The 11,447-nt window shown below is 42.4% G+C and overlaps 1 protein-coding gene across 3 annotated transcripts; it reads left to right on the top strand.

Moving 5' to 3' along the window:
• Positions 1 to 1,275: 1,275 nt before the first annotated feature.
• plin3 (perilipin 3) lies at positions 1,276 to 11,126 on the top strand. 3 transcript variants are annotated; one of them, XM_040040566.1, is made up of 8 exons: positions 1,276 to 1,409; positions 5,946 to 6,033; positions 6,254 to 6,449; positions 6,785 to 6,867; positions 7,299 to 7,530; positions 8,245 to 8,594; positions 9,557 to 9,775; positions 10,490 to 11,126. In XM_040040566.1, the coding sequence occupies exons 2-8, from the start codon at positions 5,965 to 5,967 to the stop codon at positions 10,625 to 10,627; spliced, it is 1,287 nt and encodes a 428-aa protein (XP_039896500.1). In that variant the 5' UTR covers positions 1,276 to 1,409; positions 5,946 to 5,964; the 3' UTR covers positions 10,628 to 11,126. The 3 variants fall into 3 exon arrangements, with proteins under 3 accessions (XP_039896500.1, XP_039896499.1, XP_039896498.1); XM_040040565.1 differs by lacking the exon at positions 1,276 to 1,409 and adding an exon at positions 4,054 to 4,824 and having other exon boundaries at positions 9,560 to 9,775; XM_040040564.1 differs by lacking the exon at positions 1,276 to 1,409 and adding an exon at positions 4,061 to 4,824.
• The last annotated feature ends 321 nt before the right edge of the window (positions 11,127 to 11,447 follow it).

Genomic DNA, 11,447 nt, shown 5'->3' with positions numbered 1-11,447 from the left:
GGTGTGAGTGTGAACGGTCGTCCGTCTCCCCGTTTTAGCCCTGTGACCGGCTGACGACCTGTCCGCGGTGTACCCCGCCTCTCGCCCAACAACCCAGAATTGTATAAGCAGAAGACGGTGGATAGAATGATTGATGCTGCCCTCAACAACAGTCCCAGTTTCTCACGTGGCCCCTTGGGAAAATGAATTTTTGTCACCCTTTTTCCAGATCCACCCTGAGCCTTAGGAAACACACTGAAGGGGAAGCTCTCATGGAGCTCCCTCACTCTCCCCTGACTTAAAAATCAGTGAAAATCTTCAGGCAGATCTTAGCTCTTAAACATACTGATCCAAGACAGTCCAAATATATTTCAGAAAGATTTATAGTGTAAGTTCTGCTCAGATTACAAATGAAAGCCTTTATGTGTAGTCTATGAATGCATCACATTATGAATGAGTTTACTTCAGTGGCTGAGCGAATAAAACCAGTAACTGTTCCCTTCGGTCACCAATTTATAAGCAGTCATACAACACATGATCAGAGAGAGTTTAGTATATTTAGCAAAACTGGGATAAAAAGTCCATGCAAGCATCAACTGAGAAATAAAGGGACCAGTGTGGTGCCAAAAAATGATTGATATTTCCAAAAACGATCACCTGTATTTAAACTGTTATAGATAAATTTCAAACTTATACCAGATATAGCTCTCATGAGTCATTTTAAACGTTTTTATCATAAAGTAGAAGTTAAGCATAACTTTTATATGGCCTTTATTTATCCAGGTCTGTTTTTTTTTTCATGAAAGATCTGGTCAAGAGGGCAGCAGCAGATATTGTAACTAAAATATAAGATTCAATTTTATTTTATTTTAAGCAGAGATAGTGTCTGTCTTAGCAGCCTTGCTTCTGTCAGTCTGCCCCAGGGCAGCTGTGGCTACAACTGTAGCTTGCCTCCACCAGTGTGTGAATGTGACAGTGAATGAATAATGGAATTGTAAAGCGCTTTGGGTGCCAGTGCTATATAAATCCAATCCATTATTATTATTATTATTATTATTATTATTATTATTATAAAAGTAGTCTTTTATTTTTATTTTTTTAATTTTATACTTAAACAGTTTATAAACCCCGCTGACCACTGCTCGTTTATCCGTGTAAGCACATCTGTGACACAGAAAAGTCACAGAAATGTTGGAAAGTTCTGGCGCAACACCGTGAGCCCGCGGGGCCTGCAGTGACGGGCACTTCCGTGCTGTGATTTAATTGGCTGAAAGTTTGTAAGCCAGTCTTAGGCTCCGCCTTCCTCCCCTGTGTTGAAGAGTAGCGCAGCAGTGCACTATAAAGGCTCTGAGGCGGGGTGGACCGGGTCACTGACCGGAAGTAACACAGCAGGTCATCACAAGACCGAGAAGCGGCAGGCTCCCAGGCAGGTGAGTGGCTCATCCCACAGGTGTGTTCCGTCTTGACAGCAGTCGTAGAGCCATGTTTTTAAGCTGTTTAACCAACTAACTCGTGCTGGTTGCCCAGCTGAGCTTTAGCCTTCGGTCTTACTTCCAGTTAAAGCTGCGGAAACAGCTTTTCTTTTAAAGAGAACCCCAGTGAAGACGAAAAGCTAAGGCACAGATCGGGAGACTGATTCGGAGAAGCCGTTTGTTTGGTGCTGTGTTAAGTAACGAGTCATAGTTCCTCACATGGGTGAAAGTTCACCGAGCAGAAAGGGGAAGCAATGAAAGACGGACCTGATTAGCTCTGCTGGGAATCATCGTCATGCTGCTCAGAGCCTTTGCTTAAACTAATATTGTGCACTCGGTTACCTGAATCTTTCTTAGCTTCTGAGCCTTTCAAAATCAGGCAATCTGTTGTTGTGAGCTTTCTCAGTGTGTGGGCATGTGCTCTGAGTAGTTCAGACAGGTAGTGCCTTTTCCCACTCGGATTCATTTTTCAGTGGATATTTTCGGTGGATGGTTTCACAAGATAAAAGCCAGAGCTCAGTAGACCACATTATGTTTCACTACTTTTAAATCGTCGGGTGACCCCATCAAATAAATCCAGGGACCATTGCAGGGCTCTGACTGCTTTCCAGCCCATGCAAAATAACATTACACATCGGTGTCTTTTTTTAGGTGAAACTAAAGCATAGAAAACACTAACCCTTTCAAGATTTCCCTTTAACCTACATAAGATAACATAAGTGTGTCAGTAGTTTCCGATAAAGCGAAGTCACCTTTGATCTCGAGACTTTGAGTTTTAGCTCTGGCTAATACACAGTAGTTTCCCCATCCCCCTGATGTGGCCCAACACTGCAAGGATGTCACACACAAAGCAGTAGGAAGAGGCTTGATAGGATTTTAATGGCCACTTTACTGGATTCAGTTGTCCGTGAGATGATCATTTTGAGAAGTCTAAAGCAGCCGGTTGTGTTGCATAAAAGCCTTCTTCATAACTTGTACTGTTATCGCAGGTTCATCTCGCACTTGATATCAGGGTGCACAGTGTCAGACTTTGCTTTGTAATAAAACTGGTGAAGATCTCATCAACTGCCACTCAGGAAAAAAAAACAAAAACCGGCGTTTCTCAACCAAGCTGTTGCAATAACGTGTAATTCTGAGTCACGCACAGGCCAGAAAGATCTCTTCTGGATTGCCAGAGCTCACGAAAAACAAAAGTTAAATGATTTTATTCACACTGACATCCAAAATGTGTGAAATGATTGAATAGTAGCTCTATAAAAATGCCAGTCATGGCTGAGGCTGTTGGATTTGAGGCTCGTCTCTTGCTGATCGCCTCCTCCTGTCAGGTCGATGAAGCCGACCTGAGCACTGACTTCAGGTTGCCGCTGGTTGGCTGCACACCTCAGGATGCTGCTGGCTGTTTCTCCAGCAGGAAGATCTCAGGACTCCCGCTTCTCCCATTCATCTGCTTCTGTTGTGTACATCAGGTCATGCATGTCAGACGTTTGTTAACAGCATCCCAGTTAATACAGGTGGAGTCCATTTATGTCTGTATGCCATCTGGCAGAACGCAAGCAGATGCCATCCACATGTTGCAGGCACCAAAGGGAGAAGGGACTGATTTTGCTGCAGATGTTTCTTTCCAACTGGCTAACGGGCCTCTTTCCTCCTCCCTTTTCTTGCTTGTATCTCTTTGTTGTCTTAACTATACACTTAAGATACAAAGACGGGTATGTGCGTGTGCGTGCATATGCACAAAGACAGGTGTGTGTGCATGCATGTGCGCTAATTACCAAATTGAATATCCCCTCGTTGTTCAATGTGATGTGATGAGTCTGCCTACTCTGAGGTTTTCCTAGCTCAGGAGGTGTCCTTTGGGGGGAGTGACTACCCACCTAAGAAAATTTGGTCGGAGTACAGTGAAGCTAATGAGATTGTATTACCTCATTAAATAAAACTCAATGCATTTTCTTTAACTTGTAAAGAATATTATTTCTATATGAGACTCTAATTTAAAAATGCAGTACTGTGCAAAAGTCTTGAGCCACCCCCAATTTCTTAAAAAACGAATAATAATATTTCAAGAAAGTCTGGCTTTTGGAAACAAAGGTTTTCTTTTTCACTTTATTTCCTTTCCTATTCAGTTCTTGTATCTCACTGTTGAATCTTTTTTGTTTGTTTAGCCACGTAACGTGACCTATGACACATTTGTCCACACATAACAGAAGACTTGAAAACAGGACAAACTTTAAATGGTCTCTTCAGGCACTTTGTTACCAACAGCTTGTCCCAAAAAGACATCATTTGGTCCTCTTTTTCTTTGGATAATTGGAGATAATGTATCGGAATTTCAGGAGCAGGACCGCGCCTCCAAACGCGCTCAGTCCGGTTGTCATCTATATAGGTTCCCCCAGTTCTGCAAGCTGTTCATTCTCGTTTACGTGCCCCACCCTCCCTCCCTCCTTGTTCTCAATTATTTAACTTCTTCATTTCTATTTAGTGCATGGGGATCTGCCAGGCCCGGGAGCCACCGCCAGTCCCCTTTGAGGCCTTCCCCAAACCGCAGCTCAATTCATGTCAAAGCATTCACTTTTACCTACTAAAACGCTGTCAAACCTAAAATGAGGATGTGGGCCCAGCTAGTGAAAGGAAGGATAAATGAATCGAGATTCCCAAAGAGCTGTTAGGTGAAAACTTGGCATCTTGGTATGGTATGTTTACCTAAGAAGTGTGAGGTCTTTAAAAAGAAAAACTATCTACAGCAGACTAACCATATCTGAAAGTCATGTCATTAATAAACAGGACAAAAAATTCAGCAAAGACCAGACGGATGATTTGGACCTTCAGCCGATCTATTGTTCACTGACACCTCATCAAAAAATGTCTTGGTGGAAGGGCGGCTGTCAGGAAGCCTTTCTTGATGAAGGGAAACGGGGAAGAAAGGCTGAAGTTTATTCAGCACATCTGGGTAGAAAAACACACAGTGGAACAGTCAGTCATGGATCGGCCTCCCCAGAGCCTGGGCCTCAGCATTATTGAAGCAGTGTGAAGAGAACAAAAGGCAGAAACACCCAAAGAAGAGCTTTGAATGTCCTTCAAGAAGCCTGGAGAACTATTCCTGAAGAGCCTCACAGAGAGCTGCTCAGAGTTCAGACTGAGCTGAAGGATAAAGCTGTGTACACCAAATTTTTCATATACTGTTCCATGTATATTTGCACGAGTTAACACATAATTTTTTTGTATTATTATTATTTTTTTATGGTGCTTCTGATACAGGTTTTTATAAATCCTAATTCCCACTCCTAGAAGAGACACGGCAGGCTGGCTAGGGTTGAAACGACCTGCAGTGAAACAGAATAAATTGCTGATTAATTTTACAGCGTTGCATGGCCCAGTTAAGTATTACATTTGATCTTCATTTAAGACACTTTTTCATTGTATTCATGTAATATGGTAGTTTTTCACTTGAGTAATTATTTTGGCCTAGTTCTCATTTAAAGAAATATTTGACACCAGCGCAGCACTGCTCGCCGTTTCCCGTTAGATTAATAATATCAGATGTCGTCCATTCTGCCTGCAAGCCGCCACGAGAGCTCGTGAACACTCGGTGCCCTGCGGGACCACGGTTCCTGCCATTAGTTCTGATTTTCCTCGGACTCTCATCCATAATTTGAAATTATCAGAACTTTCATAACCACAGAGTTCTCTCGCGTGATTTATCATCCCTGTTTTCTTTTTATGTTGTCGTCACATTTCCTTCGTTTTGAATGAGAGTGCAAGAAAAATGTGAGGATCCGTGTTCTGTCAGGGAGCTGTGCTCGCACTTAGAAGTCCAAGAATTGAATTAAAGGAATAAGCCCCAGATGATTTTTGTTTCACTCTTTTTAGTAACAACAGGGACTTGCGATGTGTCGTCCAGCCATTTGTACTTTCTTTATTTCTAATACACTTCAAAGCATAAATCATTCTTGGGAGTTTTCCTTTGAAGCTGCTGCTGCTGCCAGTGATGTTAGTCATGTTACCCTAACTGCTGTGAAGAGCTGTTAAAATGTCAGGCTTTTATTCTTGCAGTCTTGAATCAGATTTTGGCTCAAATCTTTCCTTCAAACACAGATAATCATGGAAGAAGAGCTTAAAAATCATAAGTTCAGTGATTACGTATGCATAATGCTTACGCCTCGACTTAACAAACACCTGTCTCATTAATTCTTGCTTCATACACGGCTTTGTTTTAATGATGCTGGATGTTGACAAGAAAATACTCACTTCCAAATATATCAGTATCAGTTTTTAATGTAGTTTCGTCTGTGTTGCATCATAGTGTTGACAAATGAATTTGGCGTGGCTGAGCTGCCTTTCCGCATGCATTAAACTGACAGGACAAAGATTGCTGCGAGATAAAGTATACCAGCTATTTAAACACAGAGTATCATAGAGAAAGTTGTTATTTCATCATGCACAGTGGGCAATGTGAGGCGAGTCTCTGTTTCTGACACTCTGTATTCCACGACACAGATTGAATCCAGCAGACACAATGGCAGACAGCGGGAAGACTAATGAGAGTGCAGCTCCGGCAGCAGAACCAGCTAATGGAGAGCAGCAGGTGAGGGGCACTGTGACCTGAAATGATCCCTAATACATAACACGAGTCTACTGTGAACTCATTTGACACTTGATAGTTCCCCGTTTTGATCATCTACACTTGGAAATTAATAATTATTCCTTATTGATTACTAATACAGACCTGAAAAGAGCTGAACTATACTGTGCTGTGAGACAGGATTGTGCTTTCAATAACTGCGACGGTTCTATTTTTGTCCTAGACTGTTGTTTCACGAGTGAGCAACTTGCCCTTGGTCAGTTCGGCGTGCGAGGTGGTTTCAAATGCCTACAGTACCACCAAAGACAGCGTTCCCCTGCTGAAGGGAGTGATGGATGCAGCCGAGAGCGGGGTCCGGACTCTGGGTGCAGCTGCCACCGCAGGGACCAAACCTCTCTTGAACATGATCGAGCCACAACGTAGGTTCCCATCTCTGCAAATCCGATGTAACGTATGATAATCGCACAAAGATGTACCTCAAACAGATATTTCATGCTGGTTGCGCATTAAAGGTGAGAAGCTGAAGTCAAATCCATTGCTGCCTCAGGGATAGAATTCAATAGAATCATAAGACTGTTTCTTTTATTGTCATGAGAATAAACTTTCCAAATTTTATCATGGTGTAATTTGAATCTCTGACACTCATCCAGTTCTAGCTGTACTGTAAACCTGACACGATGCCTGTTTTTTTTTTACTGAGTGGTATTACTCTCACTGATTCTCATGTTGTCCTTCTGTTGTGCACTTGTTGCAGTTGCCTCTGCAAACGAGTACGCTTTGAAAGGATTGGATAAGATGGAAGAAAAGTTGCCTATTCTTCACCAACCAGCAGACAAGGTCAGAATGTTTTAATGTAGCATCAAAAAAACCTAACCCTATTGTGCTTAAATGCTGTCATAAAAATCCAAAATGATAGACTTGATAAAGAAAACAGCTCTCTGGCCTCCATGTGCTTGTTTTCTTCGTATTGGTGCATTCTGGATGATTTTGACAATACAGAAAACGCAAAATGCTTCACTGATCATTGCAGATTTACCTCTTTTCCGCTAACGTGTTGTCAGTGCTGGCACTAATGCAAACTGAGTAGTGGCAGCATTTTACAGCAGCATGAGCACAGTTTATCAGCTAGCATTAATGATAAACACTGGGGTAATTTCAGAGGAAGAAAGTCGTGGCAGAATTTTATTTATTATAGTCGGCACCAAATCGAACTCCGGCACCACGTTGGTTTTCAAAAGAAGGTAATTATCTTATCTCGACTTCCTCAGGTGGTGTCAGACACAGTGGGAATGGTGTACCAGTCTGTGGCAGAGGCCAAAGAAGCCGTGGTGGGGGCTGTAATGGGTGGCGTCGAGCTGACCCGGGCAGCAGTCAGCGGAGGAATCAACACAGTCATGGGCACCAGGGTGGGCCAGATGGTTAGCAGTGGGATGGGCCTGGCCCTCAGCCGATCCGAGGACTGGGTCGACCAGAACCTACCGCTCACTGAGAGGGAGCTGGGTCAGTAGCTGTGCTAATCACTTCATCGAAAACACTGGGTGGTAATGAACCCGTTTGCCTGTTGTTGAATTATATGAATGTGTCTTGACAGATAAAGGTTTAAAAAATGAATAATTGAGATTATCCCAAAAAATAAAAGTCATAAAAGCAGGATGAGGTAATCTGGTGAAATGGGGGGGTGGTCATCATGACTGTTGAATTCAACCACCGTGACTGAACACGTGGATGGTCGGTGCTATTCATAGAGAGGCAGGGCATTCCAGTGAACTTCCCTTCTGTTAAGTTGGCCCAAAAAGTACCTGCAATTTCCAGCACTCGCAGCTTTGACACCTGCTACCGTGATGTCATGTTATCATGACAACCTGCCATACTCCACTGTGGAAGCTGTGAAAGAGCCCCGTCTCTGATTATGGCTATGTGGCACAATTGCAACTGTGGCAGCAGCACAGTTGAAGTTGTTCCTTTAACCATCAAAGTGGCTTTTAATGAAAGCACAGTGATGCAGCGTTATGTCCTTTTGCTTGCACAGAACTGATCAGAGGCTCTGTAGTGGCTCTTGGCAGCAAAGCTTCAAACAGATGGGGGGGGGAAAGTGTTTCCATCAGTCATGACATACCCAACACCCTGTGCAATGAAGATGCTACATATTTTAACGGTCTATTTCTGTTAGTAATGTCAGGGTCACACATCTGATTTAGCACTCGCCTCTTTCAGCTGCTGTGGCCGAACCTGCCAGCAGCGAGGTAGCTACCTCTTCAGACAACCCCAGCTACTTTGTCCGGTTGGGGAAACTCTCCACTAAGGTACAGGAACGAGCTCTTCAGCACTCTTTGGATCGGGCACGTCACTACCGGGACGCGGCCTATGGTACGGTGGCTCAGATTACCAACACTCTGGACCTGCTAGAAGGCGCCCGCGCCAGTCTCGGTTCAGCAGGTAACCAGATAGGAGGAGCCTCTGAGAAACTCCTGCAGCGCTGGACCGAGTGGAAGCAGAAGTACGGAGGACATGATGGGCAGACGGAGTCTGAGTCAGAGCCAGACGGGACCAAAAATGAGTCTGAGGTCAGGACCGAAAGTCTTTGAAACGGATTATTCAGCTGTGTTTTACAGATATATTTCATAGCAGCATTTTTACTTTGACCTCCTAAGACCCGAACTCTTTCATGTCATGCATTTTTAATTTCTTTGCTATTTGGGCTGATTGGAACCTGATGAAGGTAAAAACAAAGAATTACCTGATTTATTGATATTTTTTTAACCTGATTTTTGTTTCTTAGAAAATGAGATCCACATATGAGAACATTTGTTTAAAATTTTGATAGCACAGTGGCAGTGTAATGCCCACGTAAGTGGAAATCAGGCCCTTGTAGAGCAAAATTTAGTATTGTGGTCTAGACAACCCAAAATGTGATGTCCACATTTGACCTCTGACCTCTCCTTCAAGGTAAATAGACTGATTTTTGAAGGTTGAAGTGATAATGTATAATGTGTAGAGCCACCTTATGACCTCCTCAAGGTCATAAGGTCAAATTTTCATGTCTTTTGTTTCAAACAGCTTAATTCTTTTGCCTTTTGTTTGTCCTGGCAACATTTACATTTCACATCTGCCTGTCTGTCAAGTTGATCACAGAATGTGTGTGTTAAAGACATTATTGTCAAAAGGAAGGGAATGAGCTGCCTAGTTAATTAGAAATGTATTATATGATATAATCTCTATGAATAATGTCCAGTTACTTGCAGATCAATCCACGATCTGCTCCTAGATAATGTTTGTCTTTACTGCTCTAAAAACTTGTTGAAGTACATTTAAAAAGAACAAAGAAACAATATTAATATATCCCCTTAAATAAATGCTGCCCAGAGAGTGAGCTTGCTTGGCATAGGTTCACACTCTGAGAGCTTTTTATTTACTTGCCACCGTCATTTCCTTCTGTGTCATTGTTGTGCTGTTTACATTTGGACTGTCCCGTTATCTTAGCTTTACATTTTATTCATTTGGTTTTTGTTTCCACTTGCGTTCACAGCAGCTTGAAAGGCAGACCCTCTCTATGGTGCGTGGTCTGAGCGACCAGCTGCGGTCGGCGTGTGCCAGCGTGGTTTCAAGTGCTAAAGGTCTGCCGAGCACAGTCCAGGACCAGCTGACCGCGGCTCGACAGTCTGCCGAGGAGCTGTATTCCTCTCTGAGGAACACGAGCACCATCACACCGGTCCTCCTCGATCGGAGCCGTCATCAGCTGAACCAAGTACGCATCATGCTTTGCTGTCTTTACTGCTCCAGCTGTGCAGCTGCTTAATTAAATGTAGCTCATAGCTCGAGTTTTTAGTTTCACCCACAGCGCCACCACTCTCCACGTTAGTTCTTGTGTAATGTCACTGGAAAGTCCCATGCACTGCTGATGCTACGACATTCAAGTGTATGTTATACACTTACCAACCACTTTATTAGGTACATCTTGCTACTGCTGTGTTGAACCCTTTTTGTACAAGGCCTAATTACTGGTATTTGAGTTACTGTTGCTTTCATGTGAGCTCAACACAGTCTGGCAGCAAGGTCTGGTTATTTTCCTGTGACGTCACCAGGCATTTTTATCTGGAGAACTGCTGTCTTACACATTGGTCCAACAAATAAATTAATAATATTATCCATTCTTAATCCTGGATATGGTCGTGTAGGGAAAAGCCCAACAGATCAGCAGTTTCTAATCATCTTTCTTTCCCATTCTGATGCTCAATCTGAACCTCAGCAGGTCGTCTTGACCACATCGAAATGCAGAGAGTGGCTTCCATGTAATTGGCTGATTAGCTATTTGCATTAACAATCTGCTAATAAAGTGGCTAGTCAGTGCAACTAATTTGTTTTCAATCTGTGATGGTGCTCAGTATTATTTCAGATCATTTATCCTCTTATTAACTGTACATTTTTATTAAAACTGTACTGTTGTGTGTGTCCATCCCAGGTTCAGAAGTCTGTGGATGGTGTCATGGACTATCTACTGCACAACACGCCGCTCAACTGGCTGGTGGGACCGTTCGCTCCTCAGATCACTGAGCATGCAGAGGGCGACGTGGCAGAGAAGGCCGGACCAAATGAGTAGACGCGAAGACTTCCTGTGCTCCTCTGAGATGATTCAAAGTGGTGTTAGGGGACTATTTCTAGATGTTGATGAACCAGCTCAAAATAGGTGCCATAATATTCATGAAAAACTGTCATCATCATAATTCTATCAGTTTTTGACACTACATTTATCATGCAGAAGTTAAAATCTAAAATGTGGCCTTAGGAAATTATTGTTTTGCACTTTATTATTTATGGTAGATTTGTTGGGGTTTTTTTTTTTTTGTGTGTGTGTTTTGTTAATCTCTGAAAGATTAATCTGTGTCTCCAAACATTTTTGTTTGGAAGGAATTCAAAACCTTCCTAAAACAAAGTAAAATCTAGTGGCGTATAGGAAAAATAATATAGAAAAGACATGAGGACATCTTGAATCAGATGCATTTAATTTGTTTTCGAATTTTACCTTCAGTATTCTCTTTCTGGAAAGAGTTAATTGTCAAACTGATATGTAAATAAATTTCTAACACTGCAGAATCATGTATGAGCGAGTGACTCTTTATTTATGTTTGGAAACAGCCTCACACACAGGTTAGAAACAGGAGATGGTGTCAAACAGAAAAATGAGGATTAAAAATAAGTCTAGAGAGATTATTTGTTTTGTGAAGAAGAAATGATTGATTTCCCTGTTTAATCACAAAAATGGAAGTCTTTTTGTGGATGTGGAACTTAAGAAGCAGCATTAGATCAATAACATAAAACAAATTAACTGTAAGATTAAAACTCCTAAATAAAAAGGCCAAAGTCAGGGATCGTGTCCACAGAGGGACTGGGGCCGAACGATGCTGTTCTGACCTTGTGTG

Source organism: Simochromis diagramma, unplaced genomic scaffold (assembly GCF_900408965.1).
Source record: "Simochromis diagramma unplaced genomic scaffold, fSimDia1.1 OVJJ01000026.1, whole genome shotgun sequence".
Classification (NCBI taxonomy): Eukaryota; Metazoa; Chordata; class Actinopteri; order Cichliformes; family Cichlidae; genus Simochromis; species Simochromis diagramma.
The sequence above is the reverse complement of the archived record's forward strand: the minus strand, read 5'-3'. Positions and strand labels throughout refer to the sequence as shown.

Bases quoted from the DNA above. Each gene is read 5' to 3' on its own strand.
- plin3 (XM_040040564.1), top strand. The intron at 6,034-6,253 runs GTGAGGGGCACT...TTTTTGTCCTAG, and splicing joins CAGCTAATGGAGAGCAGCAG to ACTGTTGTTTCACGAGTGAG. The intron at 8,595-9,556 runs GTCAGGACCGAA...TTGCGTTCACAG, and splicing joins GGACCAAAAATGAGTCTGAG to CAGCTTGAAAGGCAGACCCT.